The 18,535-nt window shown below is 44.7% G+C and overlaps 1 protein-coding gene across 2 annotated transcripts in view; it reads left to right on the forward strand.

Annotated features, from left to right (window-relative positions):
* Positions 1-17,765, forward strand: part of TAF2 (TATA-box binding protein associated factor 2) — a 181,065-nt gene extending 163,300 nt beyond the window's left edge. For both annotated transcript variants that reach the window (XM_040354891.1, XM_040354892.1), the window contains one exon: positions 16,507-17,765. In XM_040354891.1, the coding sequence (XP_040210825.1) occupies positions 16,507-16,769 (263 nt within the window). In that variant the 3' untranslated portion in view covers positions 16,770-17,765. The remainder of the gene's footprint in view (positions 1-16,506) is intronic.
* Positions 17,766-18,535: the final 770 nt, after the last annotated feature.

The raw sequence follows: 18,535 nt of genomic DNA on the forward strand, positions 1-18,535 counted from the left end.
TCAGCCGACGAATCCCTGCAACATAAGAACGATCATAGCGGCGGTTCCGCCGCTTGATCGTTCTTATAGGCGGCAGGAGGGGACGCCCCGACGCCACTCAGTGCTTCTCGAGCTCTCCTTTGCCATCGGAGACCCGGAGAAACGATCCGCCGGCGTCCGATGGAAACCATAGAGTAGACTGGGGACCAGATGGTCACCAGTCATCTCTATGATCGTCGGAGGCCCGGGCGCGATGTTATGACGTCACGCCCGGGTCCTGGAATGTAAACACAGCCGCAATCGTGGCTGAATTTTTTTTCACAATCTAATGCTTTCCAGCCTGGAGGAGAGATGTGGGGTCTTATTGACCCCGCATCTCTCCATAAAGAGTACCTGTCACAAACCATTCCTATTACAAGGGATGTTTACATTCCTTGTAATAGGAATAAAAGTGATAAAAAAAAAAGTGTAAAAATAAAAGAAATTGAGTAAAAATAAAAAAATATTTTTTTTTTTTTTTTTTTTTTTTTAAACACCCCTATCCCCGGTAGCTCGCGTTTAGAAGCGAACACAAACGTAAGTCCCGCCCACATATGTAAATGCCGTTCAAACCACACATGTGAGGTATCGCCACGTGCGTTAGAGCGCCAGCAACAATTCTAGCACTAGACCTCCTCTGTAACTCTACATTTGTAACATGTAAAAAAAAAAATAAGCGACGCCTATGGAGATTTTTAAGTACTGACGTTTGGCGCCATTCCATGAGTGTGTGCAATTTTAAAGCGTGACATGTTAGGTATCTGTTTACTCGGCGTAACTTCATCTTTCACATTATACAAAAAAAATTTGCTAACTTTACTGTTTTTTATTTCACAAAACCGTTTTTTTCCCCAAAAAAAAGCGTTTGAAAAATTATTGCGCAAATACTGTGCTAGATAAAAAGTTGCAATGGCCGGCATTTTATTCCCTAGGGTGTCTGCTAAAAAAACATATATAGTGTTTGGGGGTTTGAGTAATTTTCGAACAAAAAAATTATGATTAATGCATGTAGGGGAGAAGTGCCAAAATAGGCCCGGTATGGAAGTGGTTAATGTACACACAGCACCCCCATATTGACAGAAAAACACAGAATTGTTGACATTTTTGCAAACGTATTAACCACTTGCTTACTGGGCACATATACCCCCCTCCTGCCCAGGCGAAATTTCAGCTTCCGGCACTGCATCGCTTTAACTGACAATTGCGCCGTCGTGCGACGTGGCTCCCAAATAGTTTAGGCCGATACGTATTCGTCTACATATTTTTGGTAAAAAAAAAAATCGCAATAAGCGACTGGTTTGCGCAAAAGTTATAGCGCCTGCAAAATAGGAGACAGAATTGTTTTTTACTAGTAATGGCGGCGACCTGCGATTTTTATTGGGACTGCGACATTATGGCGGACACTTTTGACACCATTCACATTTATACAGCGATCGGTGCTATAAATAAGCACTAATTACTGTATAAATGTGACTGTCAGGGAAGGGGTTAACACTAGGGGGCGAGGAAGGGGTTAAATGTGTAGCCTAGTGAGTGTTCTAACTGTAGGGGGAGGTGACTGATCTGTGTCCCTATGTACAAGGGACACAGCATCGGTCTCCTCTCTCCCTGACAGGACGTGGATCTGTGTGTTTACAAACACACAGATCCACGTCCTTGTCTGTGTAACCGCCGATCGCGGGTGCCTGGCGGACATCGCGGCCGCCAGGCACGCGCATCGGCATCTGTGATGCCGGGAGCGCCCCCCAGTGGCTGGAGGCCGTATATAGACGGCCTCCCGGCAATTAGGATCCTCACTGCGGCTGTAGAAAGTCGTCAGGCCGGCAGGAAGTGGTTAAACAAGAAAAACTGAAATATCACATGGTTCTAAGTATTCAGACCCTTTGCTGTGACACTCATATATTTAACTCAGGTGCTGCCCATTTCTTCTGATCATCTTTGAGACTGCGCTATAGCTGAGTGATGGCTAGAGCTCAGGGAGGCCATTATATGACAACCTGTGATCGTGCCCACTGTGCGCTGTGTGATAAGTGTCTGGAGGACACTGCTGATCAGACTGAGGTAAAGAACCGATCACCAGCTCTTTACCACGTGATCAGCTGTGTCCAATCACAGCTGGTCACGAATATAAATAGAAGCTGGTTATCAGCACTCCTTTTCTCATGCCGACAGCATGAGGAGAAGGGAGCCGATAACTGGCTTCTCTAAGGCTGGGTTCACAGTGATGCGATTGTAGACATCACATGTGGATTAGCTTTCCTGTGCACATCACGTGCATGATGTCTGTGCGGTGAGAATTCAGCTATACAGTTTGTATGGCTGAAATGACATCTCATTCACACCCAATGGACATGTCAAATCGCATGTCAAATGGCTGGCAATGTCACCATCCTTATCGGTGCGTAGCCGCACCGATTTCAAAAAGTAGTTTCTGTACTACTTTTTGCAATTTCGGCCCACGATTTACATTGACATCTGTGAAGAAGCCTGCACAGATGTCTCTGTAATCGCAGCCAAAATCGGGACTGATAAGCAGGAGTGAAATCGTCAGAGTTCAGCAGAACTCACACGGCTTCATTCCCGCAGCCCAGTGTGAACCTGGGCTTAAAGGGACATGTACATTGATAATCAGGGCATTGATTCTGTATCCTGATTATCATTGCAGTTTCAGCAGCGCACACTAGTGCTGCCAATCAGTGCCCACCAGTGTCACCTATGAGTGCCACCTATTAGTGCCCACATCAGTGAAGGAGAAAAACTACCTGTTTGCAAACTTTTATAACAAACTATGCAAAAGTTTTTTTTTTCAAATTTTTCGGTCTTTATTTGTTTATTTAGCAAAAAAATATAAAACTCAATGGTGATTTAAATACCACCAAAACGTTTTTTGTGTGAAAACTAGGGTTGTACCGATACTAGTATCGGTATCGATACCAAGCATTTGCCCGAGTACTTGTACTCGGGCAAATGCTTCACCCGATACTTGTACTGTCCGCGGTGATCAATGCGTGGGGAAGTTACAAGCACCGATCACCGCTATATAGATTTAAAAGTAATTTCTCTGCTTCTCTCTACACCCCTCCCCCCGCGCGGCTTTCAGCTGCTTTAAAATCAGCGGTGATCAGTGCTTGTAACTCCCCCACCCACAATCACCGCTGACTGTCTCGTGTCCTCCAGCCCCCCTCCGTTTTGCTGCAGTCTGTCTCCCTCCCTCCATGTCCCCCGCCGTGTTTCTCTCTCTCTCTCCGTGTCCCCCCGTGTTTTTCTCTCCCTCCGTGTATCCTGCCGTGTATCCCGCCGTGTTTCTCTCCCCTTCCTTGCTCCTCCTCCACCCCCTGGAATTGTCAGGATGGAGAGCGGGGTAGGAGTCTGTAAATCCGGCTCCTTACTGCTCCAAATGGACAGTCAGTGATCACTGACTCTGTCCATTCACATAACTGAAACATTGTAACCTGTGTTTACAATGTTTCAGTTTATGAATGAAGAGAAGACGCTGTCTTCTCTCCTTTCATTTTCAGTGCAGCTGATGCTGCTGAGAAAGGGACAGGGGAATCTGTGTCCCTAGTCCCTTTCCCTGTCTCAAAGGGGAGATGTCAGAGGTCTGTTAAGACCCCTGATATCATAAAAATAAACACTGACACGGTCCACCCCCCCCCCCCCCCTTAAAAAAAAGAAAGCATTATTTAAAAAAAAAAATGTAAAAAACAAATTGTTAAAGATAGAAAAAAACTGACACATGTGCTGCTGTCACATGAGATAAGAAAAAAGTATCAGTATTCGGTATCGGCGAGTACTTGAATAAAGTATCGGTACTTGTACTCGGTCTTTAAAAAAGTGGTATCGGGACAACCCTAGAAAACAATTCTATAAATCTCGTTGGGTACAGCATTGCATGACCATGGCATGGAAATTGGCCTGGGCAGGAAGGGGGTAAAAGGGGCTAGTAGTTTAGTGAGTTGTCACAACCATAGACTTGCATCAAGAAAAGGGGCAGTCTGCATAGGTAATAAGTAAATACTGTTGCCCCTATTCACATATACAAGTAACAAATTACATTAGTTGGTAACTAAATGCAAAAGCGCAACACAAATTGTTACATTGTATTTATACTAAGCATTATGTGTTCCAGCACACAGCTAACATCCTGTGTTATAATCCTGTTAAAGACTCTGTGAATATTATTAGCATTAATATTAGCATTTTTTTTTTACGTGAACTAACTTGAATAACCTCAGGCCACCGCAGTTCTGTGGAAAGATCCATCGCTCTATTTTTTAGCAATGCAAAAAATAGCAGCAGTTTAAGTATTACACATGAGGTGTACAACTGTGGTTGTGTCCATGATCTTCAGATAAATAAAAAGATCTTTTTATTCCGTTAAGTCCATTTATCGTAAATTCCAACCAGTCTGTTCAGATCATATTTGGCAGAGTGATCATATTTTGCCCACACGCAGTAAAATGTCCATTTGAGTTGCAAATACAATTATTTTGTACTTGCAAACGGAAATCCTAATAATCACTTTCACATGTCTTCCTTCCACAAATGTTCCCCATTGCTTTTGCCTAACACTTGAACATGTGTTTGCAATAAAGCAGACTTGTACAGGAAATAAAATACTGTAGATCTAAGTTTGCAGCGGCTACTTGGATTCGTTTTAAGAAGGGGCAGAATTCACACCATTTCTTCAAATAAGAGCAGCCTTTTCAGGTAGCAATGAATTCAACAAATATCAACCAGATATAACTGTATCTATCTCCTCTTATCTATAGTCAAAATGTTAGCACTATACTCCTTATGTCTGTAGTGGCAGCAGACTGTCGCAGACCTCCCAAAAAGTTTCTTCTAAGAGAAAGTCCATCATTAGTCAAGTTGCCGATTTTTTTTTTTGTTGAGAAAAGCCAATAGAGATTGAAGATTGTGTCTTCTGTTCTCCCATTCCTCGCCTCCCTATTTAAAAACATGCAAGCTTGGGCAATGTAAGTGTGCATGAATTTTTTCCCCCAAAAAGTGCATTTGTAAGATCACTGCGCAAATACGGTGTGACAAAAAGTATTGCAACGACCACCATTTTATTCTCTAGGGTGTTGGGAAAAAAAAACTATATATAATGTTTGGGGGTTCTAAGTACCGTATTTATCGCGGTATACCGCGCACCCCTAAAGTTGCCCCCGAAATTCCTGTAAAAAATTTTTTTTATATGATTTCATTACTTACAGTTTTGGTGTCTTCCCAGCGTCCATCGTCTGGTCCGGCGTCCGTCTGCGGCCTCGATGATGTCCTCCCGGCTTCTCCAGCGCGCGCCTTAAGTCGAGTTCCCGCGCTCAGTTCGAACGCCTCCGCCGACATATACCGAGTGCAGTACACTCGGGTACATTCGGCAAGGCTCGGCGTCGCTCGCGCTCATGCTCTGTGACGTTTATGCGTGAGCACGAGCGAAGCCGAGCCTGGCCGAATGTAAGCCGAGTGTACTGCACTCTGTATATGTCGGCGCAGGATTTCAAACTGAGCGCGGGAATTTATTTTATTTTAAGGGGAAAATAGTGCGCGATATACGCCGATAAATACGGTAATTTTCTAGCAAAAAAATAATAATTTTCATCTTATAAACACCAGATGTCAGAAAGAGGCTCGGTCCTTAAAGCGGAGTTCCACCCAAAGTGGAACTTCCGCTTCAAGCACGCCTCACCCCCTTACATGCCACATTTGGCATGTAATTTTTTTTGGGGGGAAGTGGGGGTTTCGGTAGGAGTGGGACTTCCTGTCCCACTTCCTTCTTCCGCCCAGGGACCGCCTTGGCGACTTCTCCTCTCGCCTTAGGCGGCCCCTCCCTCTAGGCGATCTCCTGGGACACGTGACAGGTCCCAGGAGATCGCCTGTCTACTCAGGGAGCGCAGCGCCGCTCGAGCATGCGCAGTGCGTGTCCCCGGCCGTAAAGCAGAAAGCTGTCACGGCCGGGTGCCCACAGAGTGAATGGAGGCGCCGGCGGAGAGGAGCTCCGGGCGGCCGCATCGCTGGACCGAGGAGCAGGTAAGTGTCTTGTTTATTAAAAGTCAGCAGCTACACTTTTTGTAGCTGCTGACTTTTAATAAACCTAAAAAAGCTGGAACTCCCCTTTAAGTGGTTAATGAAGAGATGTTTGAGAAAATATATTTTCACCAAAATAATATTTAGGAAGCTGTTGCGCTAAAAGCAATTTATCAGTGCCTCTGTGGCATCAAAAATTTGACTGGACTTCTCTGATCTGCAAAGCTTTACAATAGATCATTTTGAACCTTCCCAAAACACAATATCTGCATGTCTTGCTCATTTACAAATGACAGAAATAAGAGGCGTAATCCACACTTTAGAATAATAGGTGGGGCTACTGGTTTATAGCACAGACAAAAAAAAAACAGGAAAAGCGCCTTGAAGTGTAGTATATTAAAACATTTATGATACAATACAAATTGCATGTCAATGCATGTCAAGCTGTTGCTGAAACAGCCACTGTGTAGGAAGAGGAAGCTGGCAAATCCAAAGGTAGGAACAGCAAGGCAGCGAAGGAGGAAGTGCAGGTAGAGTGTAGTGTGGACCTCTGCAGCAGCAGGATGTCACCGGGGCTGGAAAGTGCACAACGCGTTTCTGAGCATGTGCAGTGCCAATTAGGGGCCATGTGTGCTCCTTTCTCAAGCTTGGGAAAGGAGCGCTTACACCCTTAATCAGCATGCTCTAAAACGCGCTGTTCACTTTCCTGCCTCAATGACATCATCCCGCTGCCTCAGCGGTCCACAATGTTGAGTTGTCCCCCTGTCAGAACACTATAGCTCAGCAGAAAAATCGCTGCACCAACATCAGCTGGGTTAGTATGGCGATCTGTATGTTTTTTTGTTTTTTTTTTCGTTCAGTCCGCTGGGTTGAACAAAAATAAACTTTTGTGTGTACCCAACATTACAGCCCTGTGGGCCATCACAAGTGCAATATATGTTAACATTGACTTCTATGTAGTAGGGCTTTGGCAGAACAAGTATTGGGGAGCCCTGAGAAAGTACAACAGACAGTTTGTGGTGAGGTGAGCTAAAAGCTACCTGTAACTTGTCTATTGGCCCTTACGCTGTCGGAGACATTTTTTCTTGTGTTTGTGGGTGTGGAGGGAGCCTTTTCAACTATTTTTTAATAATGTTTTTTTTTTTTTTACTTATCACCACAAGGAGGCTGAGAAGCCAGGTGATTAGGGGTCAGGAGATTCTCAGACTTACCGTTTGTGCTCGGTTGGGCAGGTTCTGGAGATCTCTTCTGTCATGCTCCAGACACTTCCTGGGTGTTTTTTTATTTTTTATCCTCATTCTCTTCTGGTGGCTCCTTTTCACTAGTGGTATAACTTCATCCCTCCCCTAACCTTGTGGGGGTGCTTCCAGCGCACCCTGCCCCTTTCAGTCGGGTGAACTATGTGGGATTGTATCTTTCAGTTCTCTACCAATCTCAGGGGTACTTCACCATCACTATGGGCTATTCTGTGATGATTGAAAGCCTCCTATATATCTCGCTGGCAAGATTGATTGTTTGGCTAGGCAACCTCCTGCTCCTCATGGAGGAGGTCATGTTCATTTTATATCAGGTACTTTTCTTGTTCCACCTATTGTAGTGGGTTTTTGGTTTTCCAGTCTTTCACTGGTTTAGGCTTGTTGTTTCTTCGGGGTGGAGTCGTTCCCCTCTGTCATCGGGTCTAGAGCAGGGAACTGCAATTAGTGGACCTCCAGCTGTTGCAAAACTACAAGTCCCATCATGCCTCTGCCTCTGGGTGTCATTCTTGTGGCTGTCAGTCTTACATCATGGGACTTGTAGTTCTGCTAATTGCATATCCCTGGTCTAGAGTATCGGGTTAATACTCTGTGTCCTCCCTTTGGTTGTTGGCAGCTTCACTTGGCTTGTAGTGGGTTTTGGCTCATCTGGTCAAATTTGGGCATGGGTCCTTTAGCTGGTTCTGAGTTGAGACCAGCTGTTTCTTTTTGTGAGCCTGTTAATGGCCAATCACTCAGTTGGACCGCTTTTGAATGTCTCAGCTTATTCCTTTGCCCTTCACTGGATGAGAAAATGTATTTTCTTGGAGTTCATTGACAGACAAAGGTTCTATAATTCTATGTTTTTGATCTTGCCCTTGGTACTGCTTTTCCACAAAACTAAGGTGCTAACTTACAACTTTTCTGGTGCCAGTGTCCAAACCTCTGTAGGTAGCAGTATAACCCAGCTGTATCTGAATTCCTGTATCCCTCAATGAAACGGCAAGTACGTAAAAAAAAAAACTGTTAAGGCTTTTCTGTGCTTCAAACTGGTTTAGTGGGGGGCTTTTTGGTTTTTATTCTCCCACGTCATCATAACCTGTTGTGGTAGGTCTCATGCACAATGCAGCTTTCAAACGCCCATTTACAGGCATTTTACTTTTTTTTGGTCCCTTTATGTCAGTAATGGTGAACCTTGGCATCCCAGATGTTTTGGAACTACATTTTCCAGGATGCTCATGCACTCTGCAGTGTAGTTGAGCATCATGAGAAATGTAGTTCCAAAACATCTGGAGTGCCAAGGTTTGCCATCACTGCTCTACAGTGGGGTGTTTACAAGTATTTGGAGACGTGGGCATTTAGGGGCAAAAATCTGAATGCACCAAAATGGCTTTCAGGGGCGGAGCATTTGGGCTGGAAAAACGTTTAATGTGGATTTACTTTCGGCACGTTTTAATTGCTTGATCTTTCATTTCAGTGGCCAGAATAAACTTTGTCCAATGAAATGAATAAACACCTAAACACTTGACGTGCCTAAACGCGTTTTTAACCACTTGCCGACCAGCCAACGTCATTATACTGCGGCAGGTCGGCAAGTTCCCACGAGCCATCGTAGCTGTACGTCTGTCTCTTTAAGCAAGGGGTGCCGATGCTCGTGACCGCGGTCGCGATGACCTCCGGGGGGCACGAGAGGCAGAACAGGGACGTGTGTGCAAACATACACATCCCTATTGAGAAAGTGGGTAACCGCTCAAAGAGAACCAGGTGATCTATTTCCTATGATCCGAGTCTAGGGTGCAGGCAGTGCAATCAAAATGCAGGTTGGGATGAGAGAAAAGAAGCTGGGATAGCCGCACTCCAAAAAAAATCCTCCTTTAATTAAAAATCACAACGCATGCCACAGCAAAAAACAGCATAACAAAAGAAAATCTGACATTTCGCACTATGCCTTAGTGCTTATTCATAGCTGATACACATCCCTGTTCTGTGAGTAAAGATAGATCGTGAGTTCCTAATAGGTAGGAACCATGATCTGTCATTTCCTCTAGGTCAGTCCCATACCCCTACAGTTAGAAACACACGAGGGAACACAATTAACCCCTTGATCGCCCCCTAGTGTTAACCCCTTCCCTGACAGTGACATTTTTACAGTAATCAGTGCATTTTTTATAGCTCTGGTTGCTGTATAAATGCCAATAGTCCCAAAAAATGTGTCCGCTATGTCCGCCATAATGTTGCAATCCCGATAAAAATCGCAGATTGCCGCCATCACTAGTAAAAAAAAAAAAAAAAATGCTATAAATCTATTCTCTATTTTGCAGACACTATGGGCCATATCCACAAAAGAGATACTCCGGCTTAAGCCGTCGTATCTCTGGTTCTAACTTTGGAACTGATCCTCAGAAGCAGTTTTCCTAAGTTAGGCAGAAGATCCGACATCTGTAAGGGACTTACACTGCCGGATCTTAGGATGCAGTACCGCATCCGCCACTGGGGGCATTTCGAGTCGAAATGCCTCTTCTAGTATGCAAATTAGCACTTAGGACGATCCTCAAAGCTTTTGTGCCTAGTTTTTTCGCCGTAAGTGTTAGTTTGCCTGGTGTAAAACTAGGGCTGCTTTTACAAAGTGTAAAGTTAGTCACACCTTGTAAAGGCCCATTCAAGCGACGGCATTTGGTATGCATTCCCGAGGGAGAACTCCACGGCAATTTGTAAAATCCAAACCGGCATGGGTTCCCCCCCAGGAGCATACCAGGCCCGTAGGTCTGTTATGGGTTGTAAGGAGACCCCCCCTCCGCCGAAAAATCGACGTAGGGGGTCCCCCTACAATCCATACCAGACCCGTATCCAAAGCACGCTACCCGGCCGGTCAGGAAGGGAGTGGGGACGAGCGAGCGCCCCCCCCCTCCTGAGCCGTGCCAGGCCGCATGCCCTCAACATGGGGGGGTTGGGTGCTCTGGGGCAGGGGGGCGCACTGCGGGCCCCCCCACCCCAGAGCACCCTGTCCCCATGTTGATGAGGACAGGACCTCTTCCCGACAACCCTTGCCGTTGGTTGTCGGGGTATGCGGGCGGGGGCTTATCGGAATCTGGGAGTCCCCTTTAATAAGGGGGTCCCCAGATACCGGCCCCCCACCCTAAGTGAATGGATATGGGGTACATCGTACCCCTATCCATTCACCTGTAGGCAAAAAGTAAAAGTTATTAAACACACAACACAAGGGTTTTTAAAATAATTTATTATTCTGCTCCGGATGCCCCCCCTGTCTTCGTTATTAGCTCAATTACCAGGGGGGGCTTCTTCTTCCGCTCTCCGGGGGGGGGCTTCTCCGGACTCCGGGGGGCTTCTTCCATCTTCTCCCCTCTTCCGCTGTTGACTCGGCGAACCCCGGTTCTTCTGCAGCTGTCCGGTGCCTTCTTCTTCAGCGCTGGCTGCCTGCTATGTTTGTGTGTTAGCTCAATTAGTAACAGGCAGCCGGCGCGGTCTTCTGTGACGTCAGGGTCTTCTGTTCTTCTCCCCTCTTCCGATGTTGCCTCGTCGCCTGTTGTCGCTGTAATGATGGAAGCGCGCCTTGCATCCCATTTATATAGGCATCACCGTCCCATCATGCTCCGGCAGGTACCCACGTGGTGGGTGCACGGCATCCGGAGCAGAATAATAAATTATTTTAAAAACCCTTGTGTTGTGTGTTTAATAACTTTTACTTTTTGCCTACAGGTGAATGGATAGGGGTACGATGTACCCCATATCCATTCACTTAGGGTGGGGGGCCGGTATCTGGGGACCCCCTTATTAAAGGGGACTCCCAGATTCCGATAAGCCCCCGCCCGCATACCCCTACAACCAACGGCAAGGGTTGTCGGGAAGAGGTCCTGTCCTCATCAACATGGGGACAGGGTGCTCTGGGGTGGGGGGGCCCGCAGTGCGGCCCCCTGCCCCAGAGCACCCAACCCCCCCATGTTGAGGGCATGCGGCCTGGCACGGCTCAGGAGGGGGGGGGGGGCGCTTGCTCGTCCCCACTCCCATTCCTGACCGGCCGGGTAGCGTGCTTTGGATACGGGTCTGGTATGGATTGTAGGGGGACCCCCTACGTCGATTTTTCGGCGTGGGGGGGTCTCCTTACAACCCATACCAGACCTAAGGGCCTGGTATGCTCCTGGGGGGGAACCCATGCCGTTTTTTTTTTTTTTAAATTGGCATGGAGTTCTCCCTCTCAGGAATGCATGCCGAACGACGCTGTCATTTTTTTTTTTAATTATTTGTTTTCCCGGCGCGTCTTTTTTTTCACCCGTCGCAACTTTAGTGTCCCGTCGCAATCCACAAAGCCGCCCGGCGTCAATTACGTTCGCGCGCTGCACGTCGGGAAAATGACGTCACACGCATGCGCAGTACGGCCGGCGCGGGAGCGCGCCTCATTTAAATTGTAAACGCCCCCCGGAGAGGAGGAACGCCTTACGACGGCGGCACTTAAGTTACACGGCTTGAAATTTTTACGTAAGTGCTTTGTGGATCAGGCACTTAGGTAAAAACTTTAAGTCAGTGTAACTTAACTGCTGAAAGTTAAGTTATGCCGCCTGGCTGAGGATTTGGCCCTATAACTTTTGCGCAAACCAATCAATATGCGCTTATTGCGATTTTTTTATTACCAAAAATATGCAGAAGAATACATATCAGCCTAAACTGAGAAAAAAATTGCTTTTTTAAAGAAAATTGGGATATTTATTAGAGCAAAAGGTACAAAAAAAGTGTTTTTTTTTTTTTTTTTCAAAATTGTCCCTTTTTTTTGTGCAAAAACGCTGTGTGTAAACACGGCTTCCCCGTTCTTCACTGTGGCGCCGTCATTGATCGTGTGTTCCCTTTTATAGGAGAAAACAATCAATGACGTCACACCTACAGCCACACCCCCTTCAGTTAGAAACACAAATGAGGTCACACATAACCACAAGGGGGCGCTGAAAGGGGTTATCTCCCAAACTGCAATTGTCATTTTCACAGTAAACAATGCATTTTTAATGCATTTTTGGCTGTGAAATGACAATGGTCCCAAAAATGTGTCAAAATTGTCCGAAATGTCCGCCATAATGTCGCAGTCACGAAAAAAACGCTGATCGCCGCCACTAGTAGTTAAAAAAAAAAATATATAAAAATGCAATAAAACTATCCCCTATTTTGTAAACGCTATAAATTCTGCGCAAACCAATCGACAAACGCTTATTGCGCTTTTTTTTTTTTTTTACCAAAAATAGGTAGAAGAATACGTATCGCCCTAAACTGAGGGAAACATTTTTTTATATATATATTTTTGGGGATATTTATTATAACAAAAAGTAAAAAATATAGATTTTTTTCAAAATTGTCGCTCTATTTTTGTTTATAGAGCAAAAAATAAAAACCGCAGAGGTGATCAAATACCACCAAAAGAAATCTCTATTTGTGGGGAAAAAAGAACGTTAATTTTGTTTGGGTACAACATCGCATAACCGCACAATTGTCAGTTAAAGCGATGCAGTGGCGAATCGCAAAAAATGGCCTGGTCATTGAGCAGCCAATTCTTCTGGGGCTGTAGTGGTTAATGCGCTCTTTCTCCTGTTTGCAGAAGGGCGTTCTGAAGAGTCTAATGTGCTATGAGACCTTATGCTTTCTCGGAGAAGATACTGACACTTTAGGAATACTGTCCTAAAAGGGTGGGAAGTGGCAAGAAATATCCCTTGTACACTAGGCCCTGCAAGAACCCCATAGTCGTTTCACTTTATGGATGCATGTTTTTTTCATTAGCGTCTCTTACTTTCTCAGCTTTTCTAAAGGGTTTTATCTGTCTTCACCAAAAAGCTTAAGGGAAAATTACCACCAATTAGTCACGATATTTACCACATCGTTTAAGAACTACATTTCAGGGGGGGATTATGTAATGGGAACACAGACAACTGCCTGAATGAATTAATATTTGTCGCTGGCGAAGCCTGGCTAAAATTGCTGCTATAATTAATGTCATATGTTTGGAAGATTAAATGACTCGTCACAACGGTATCAACAAGTTCATTGTTTTATTGGCTTTTACCTCAGATGAAATTATGTCATGCAGCATTTAACTAATCTGCCTCCTGTCATTTACCATGAACTCAAACAGCCCTAATTATAAGTGCAGTAAATGATTATACTTCATAAACTTGTGGGCAGCAAAGCTTTCAAAGAAATACAAATTTGCTGCTTGGGGGTAAAAGGGGACACTTGGCTCCCTATTCTGTAATTTTTTCTTAAAGCTGAATTTCAGGCTTACCTTCAGTCTAGCACAGTTGTACAGGCTGCCCTCCTGTACTAAAATGGCTTATTCACTCCTGACAGTGTGCATTATAAGCCGCAGTCATAGACCCCCATCTTACTTCCGGGCTGGAGGACGCCCTGTATTACCTAACTCAGGGGTCTCCAAACAAAGGGCCATTTTACTGTCCTGTAAACTTTAGCTGGCACAGACTTTGGCCAGTGGGGATAGAAAATGTCTCATAGTCACTGGCAGGGCCTCAAGCTTGGTGGTCAGTGGGAGTAAAAAAAAATGCATAGCGCCTTTTGTCAGTAGTCAGTGGTATTAGTGCGAGGAATAGTGCCCCATCGTTGGTTTTATTAGAAGGAATAGTGTCCACTATTGGTCTTGATAGATGGAATAGTGCCCTATCGCTGGTTTTAATGGAAGGAATAGTGTCCACTTATGGTGTCAATGGAAGGAGTTGTGCCCCATCATTTGTGTTGGTGGGATGGATAGTGCCCCATCATTGCTGTCAGTAGGGGGAATTATGTTCCACTGTTGGTGGTGCCTCCTCATTGTCAGAGGAGTAGTGCCCCAAGGGCCTGGATATAGGCAAGCACATGGCTGCATCCGGCCCGTGGGCCACAGTTTGGAGACCACTCTAACCCTTTCCTTCACAGCTCTGCTGTCCCTGGCCCACCCCTGTCGTTAACTGGATTTAAGTTCTTTCAACTAGAGAGGCACAGCATTACACTTTGGTGTTACATAGGGCGGTATGCCTACAAATACAGCCTTTCTAGCCACTTAAGCCCCGGACCAATATGCTGCCTAAAGACCCAAGGTGTTTTTACAGTTCGGGACTGCATCGCTTTAACAGACAATTGCGCGGTCGTGCGATGTGGCTCCCAAACAAAATTGGCGTCTTTTTTTCCCCACAAATAGAGCTTTCTTTTGGTGGTATTTGATCACCTCTGCGGTTTTTAGTTTTTGCGCTATAAACAAAAATAGAGCGACAATTTTGAAAAAAATTCAATATTTTTTACTTTTTGCTATAATAAATATCCCCCAAAAACATATATAAAAAATAATTTTTTCCTCAGTTTAGGCCGATACGTATTCTTCTACCTATTTTTGGTAAAAAAAAATCGCAATAAGCGTTTATCGATTGGTTTGTGCAAAATTTATAGCGTTTACAAAATAGGGGATAGTTTTATTGCATTTTTTTTTTTTTTTTTACTACTAATGGCGGCGATCAGCGATTTTTTTCGTGACTGCGACATTATGGCGGAAACTTCGGACAATTTTGACACATTTTTGGGACCATTGTCATTTTCACAGCAAAAAATGCATTTAAATTGCATTCTTTATTGTGAAAATGACAGTTGCAGTTTGGGAGTTAACCACAGGTGGCGCTGTAGGATTTAGTGTACACTTAGTGTGTGTTTACAACTGTAGGGGGTTGTGGCTGTAGGAATGACGTCATCAATCGAGTCTCCCCTATAAAGGGGATCACTCGATCGATGCAGCGCCATAGTGAAGCACGGGGAAGCTGTGTTTACATACGGCTCTCCCCGTTCTTCAGCTCCGGGGAGCGATCGCGACTATAAACAAATAGCCGCGCCATCGTCCCGGATCGCTCCCCGAGGGAACCCGACCGCCGCGTGTAGCGGGGGGGGGGGGTCCCGATCGGACCCCCGACCCACGTCTAGGCAGGGACGTACAGGTACGTTGATGTGCCTGTCCGTGCCATTCTGCCGACGTAAATGTACATGCGGCCGTCGGGAAGTGGCTAGAAATGCCCAGTCTTCCAGACTGAAATCCACTCATTTTGACATTTGCATAATTCCTCTCAAGTATCAGGAATGAGAGCTCTTGAGACGGATATATGCTGAATAAAAGCATCCCCACAACATGATGCTGCCACCACCATGTTTTACAGTGGGGATGGTGTGTTCAAGGTGATTTGCAGTGTTATTTTTCTGCCACACACAGAGTTTTGCTTTTAGGTAAAAAAGTTAAACTTTGGTCTCATCTGGCCGGAGCACCTTCTTCCCACATGTTTGCTGTGCCCCACACATGTCTTCTCTCAAACTGCAAACAGGACTTCTTATGGCTCTCTTTTAACAATGGCTTTCTTCTTGCCACTCTTCCATAAAGGGCAGATTTGTGGAGTGCATGACTAATAGTTGTCTTGTGGACAGATTCTCCCACCTGAGCTGTGGATCTCTGCAGCTCCTCCAGAGTTACCATGGGCCGCTTGGCTGCTTCTCTGATGAATGCTCTCCTTGCCCGGCCTGTCAGTTTAGGTGGACGGCCATATCTTGGTAGGTTTACAGTTGTGTCATACTCTTTCTGTTTTCGGATGAAGGATTAAACTGTGCTCCGTGAGATGTTCAAAGCTTGGGATATTTTTTTATAACCTAACTGTGGTTTAAACTTCTCCACAACTTTATCCCTGACCTGTCTGGTATGTTCTTTGGCCTTCATGACGCTGTTTATTCACTAAGGTTCACTAACAAACCTCTGAGGGCTCCACAGAACAGCTGTATTTTTACTGACATTAAATTTCACACAGGTGGGCTCTATGTACTAATTATGTGACTTCTGAAGGCAATTGGTTCCAATACTTAGAGTTTAGTTAGGGGTTTCAGAGTAAAGGGGGCTGAATACAAATGCACGCCACACTTTTCACATATGTGTAAAAAAAAAAAAAATGAAAACAATTTATCATTTTTCCTCCACTTCACAATTATGTGCCACTTTGTGTTGGTCTATCACATAAAATACATTTCTGGTTTTGGGTGTAACGTGATAAAATTTGGAAGATTTCAAGGGGGTATGAATACTTTTTCCAAGGCACTGTATATGTATGTATGTGTGTGGGTTTTTATGTGTGTGTGTGTGTGTGTGTGTGTGTGTGTGTGTATTTTTTTCTTAATTTATAGATTATAAATTTCAGCATTTCTAACTTTCATCTTGTGCCAACAGGAAAAGAACAGTCTTCTATGGAGCTGTTTATGCACTCAGTTCCCCAAACACCTCTGGTGTTCATCAAAGAGTCTAGTTCATCCAAGCACAGCGATCACCATCATCACCACCACCACGACCATAAGAAAAAGAAGAAGAAGCACAAACACAAGCATAAGCACAAACACAAGCACGAAAGTAAAGAAAAGGAGCGAGATCCACTTCCCTTCTCCAACAGCCCTGCCAGCGGGCGCTCAATCCGTTCCCCCTCGCTCACTGATTAAAAGCCGGTTTGGTTCCTGCCACACAACACTTTCCCCAGTGGACCATTGCCGGAGTCCAGTCCATCATTGTGAACTGATGCATCAATTTGATATGTGACCATCAGTCATTATTTTTTTAACACTCAGCAGGTTGAACAAAGCTGCTTTCTCATTGTCTAATCCTTTCCAGTTCCCGTCAGTCCGCAGGGACCGAATCCTGGAAATGTCCTCTTGCAATAACTGCCAGAAGTATAAACAGCCAATTTTTTTAGTTTTACAGAGTTAAGAAAAAAAAAAATAGAAAAAATACTAGGCTTTGCTAGCATTTCAGGGCTGTTTTAATGCCACAGCTCCATCTGACACTTGTATTAAACTTTTGTAAGGCGTCATGCACACCGGTGTTTTGAACTTTTGTGTGCGTCAGTTACCAGCATTTTTTGAGAGCACAGGTGCAAGGTCCAGTCCCGCTGCCTGCAGCCATGTTTTGAGCCATATGCATTCAAATGTGATCTGGGCATATATCCTAGAATGCTAATGACCTTTAATGCAAGTACTATTTGGTACAGAGTCTAGCCACCGCGTATTCCAGCAATCAGAGACTCTAACAGGCTGCAGGGCTGGGTGCTGCACCTGTGCCTTTTGGGCACCTGAAAATTACCTGGAGGTGACACACAGGGGCCAAAACGCCTGTGTGCATGAGTCACAAGAAAACAAATGTTGTCTTGTTCAGCATACACCAGTAAACATTGTGTGCGCTGTGTCAAGAAAGTGGCATATACACTGTAACCAATAGTGAATTGTTATTGTAAGACACATACCTCCTAAGGAGGCATTTTTCTATACACGCTGTTTTGCGCTGTGTATGTCTATATGCACTGAGAAATGCATCTCAGTTCTTGATAGACAGTTTTACACTTTTTTTTTAATAACCTACAGATATACATTTTTAAAAAGATTCTCTTTTTTTTTTTTTTTTATTTAGTCCACAGTCTTCAATAAAAATGAGAATCATGACAACATATTGTGTTTTTTTATCATGAAGTTGGTTAAGATTGCCCTTTAGGCTAAATCTGATGTTACAGTCTGTACAAGGTCTCTACATACATACAATGCTCAAAAAAATTAAAGGAACACTTTTGAATCAGAACTCCTGGGATATTGATCTGGTCAGTTAAGTAGCAGAGGGGGAAGGGTGTATACAGAGGGGGCTGTTAATCAGTTTTAGGCTGGGTTCACACTACTACACTACTTTCATCCTACTTTGCTCTGCTACATTGGTCCTACATTTATCCTACATTGGTCCTACATCCATCCTACTTTCATGAACAGGATACTACTTTGGTCCGACTTCAATGATATTCATTGGGCCTGAAGTAGGATCAATGTAGGACCAAAAGTAGTACAGGGAGCATTTTCAAAGTCGGACCGACTTGTGTAGGACGCTACAAGACGCTCTCATAGGGAAACATTGAACACAGAGCAAAGTAGGATGAAAGTAGTGTAGTAGTGTGAACCCAGCCTCAGCTGCTTTGCTGTTAATTGAAATTAACAGGTGCACTAGATGGGCAACAATGAAACGACCTCCAAAACAGGAATGTTTTTTCAGGTGGAGGTGTCTGACATTTTTTTCCTCCTACTCATCTTTTCTGATTGTTTTTCACTAGTTTTGCAGTTGGATAGAGTCAGTGTCACTACTAGGGTCAGTGTCACTACTGGTAGCACAAGGCGATACTTTGACCCTATAAAGGTTGCGCAGGCAGTCCAACTCCTCCAGGATGGCACATCAA

The sequence above is a fragment of the Rana temporaria genome, chromosome 5, assembly GCF_905171775.1.
Source record: "Rana temporaria chromosome 5, aRanTem1.1, whole genome shotgun sequence".
NCBI lineage: Eukaryota > Metazoa > Chordata > Amphibia > Anura > Ranidae > Rana > Rana temporaria.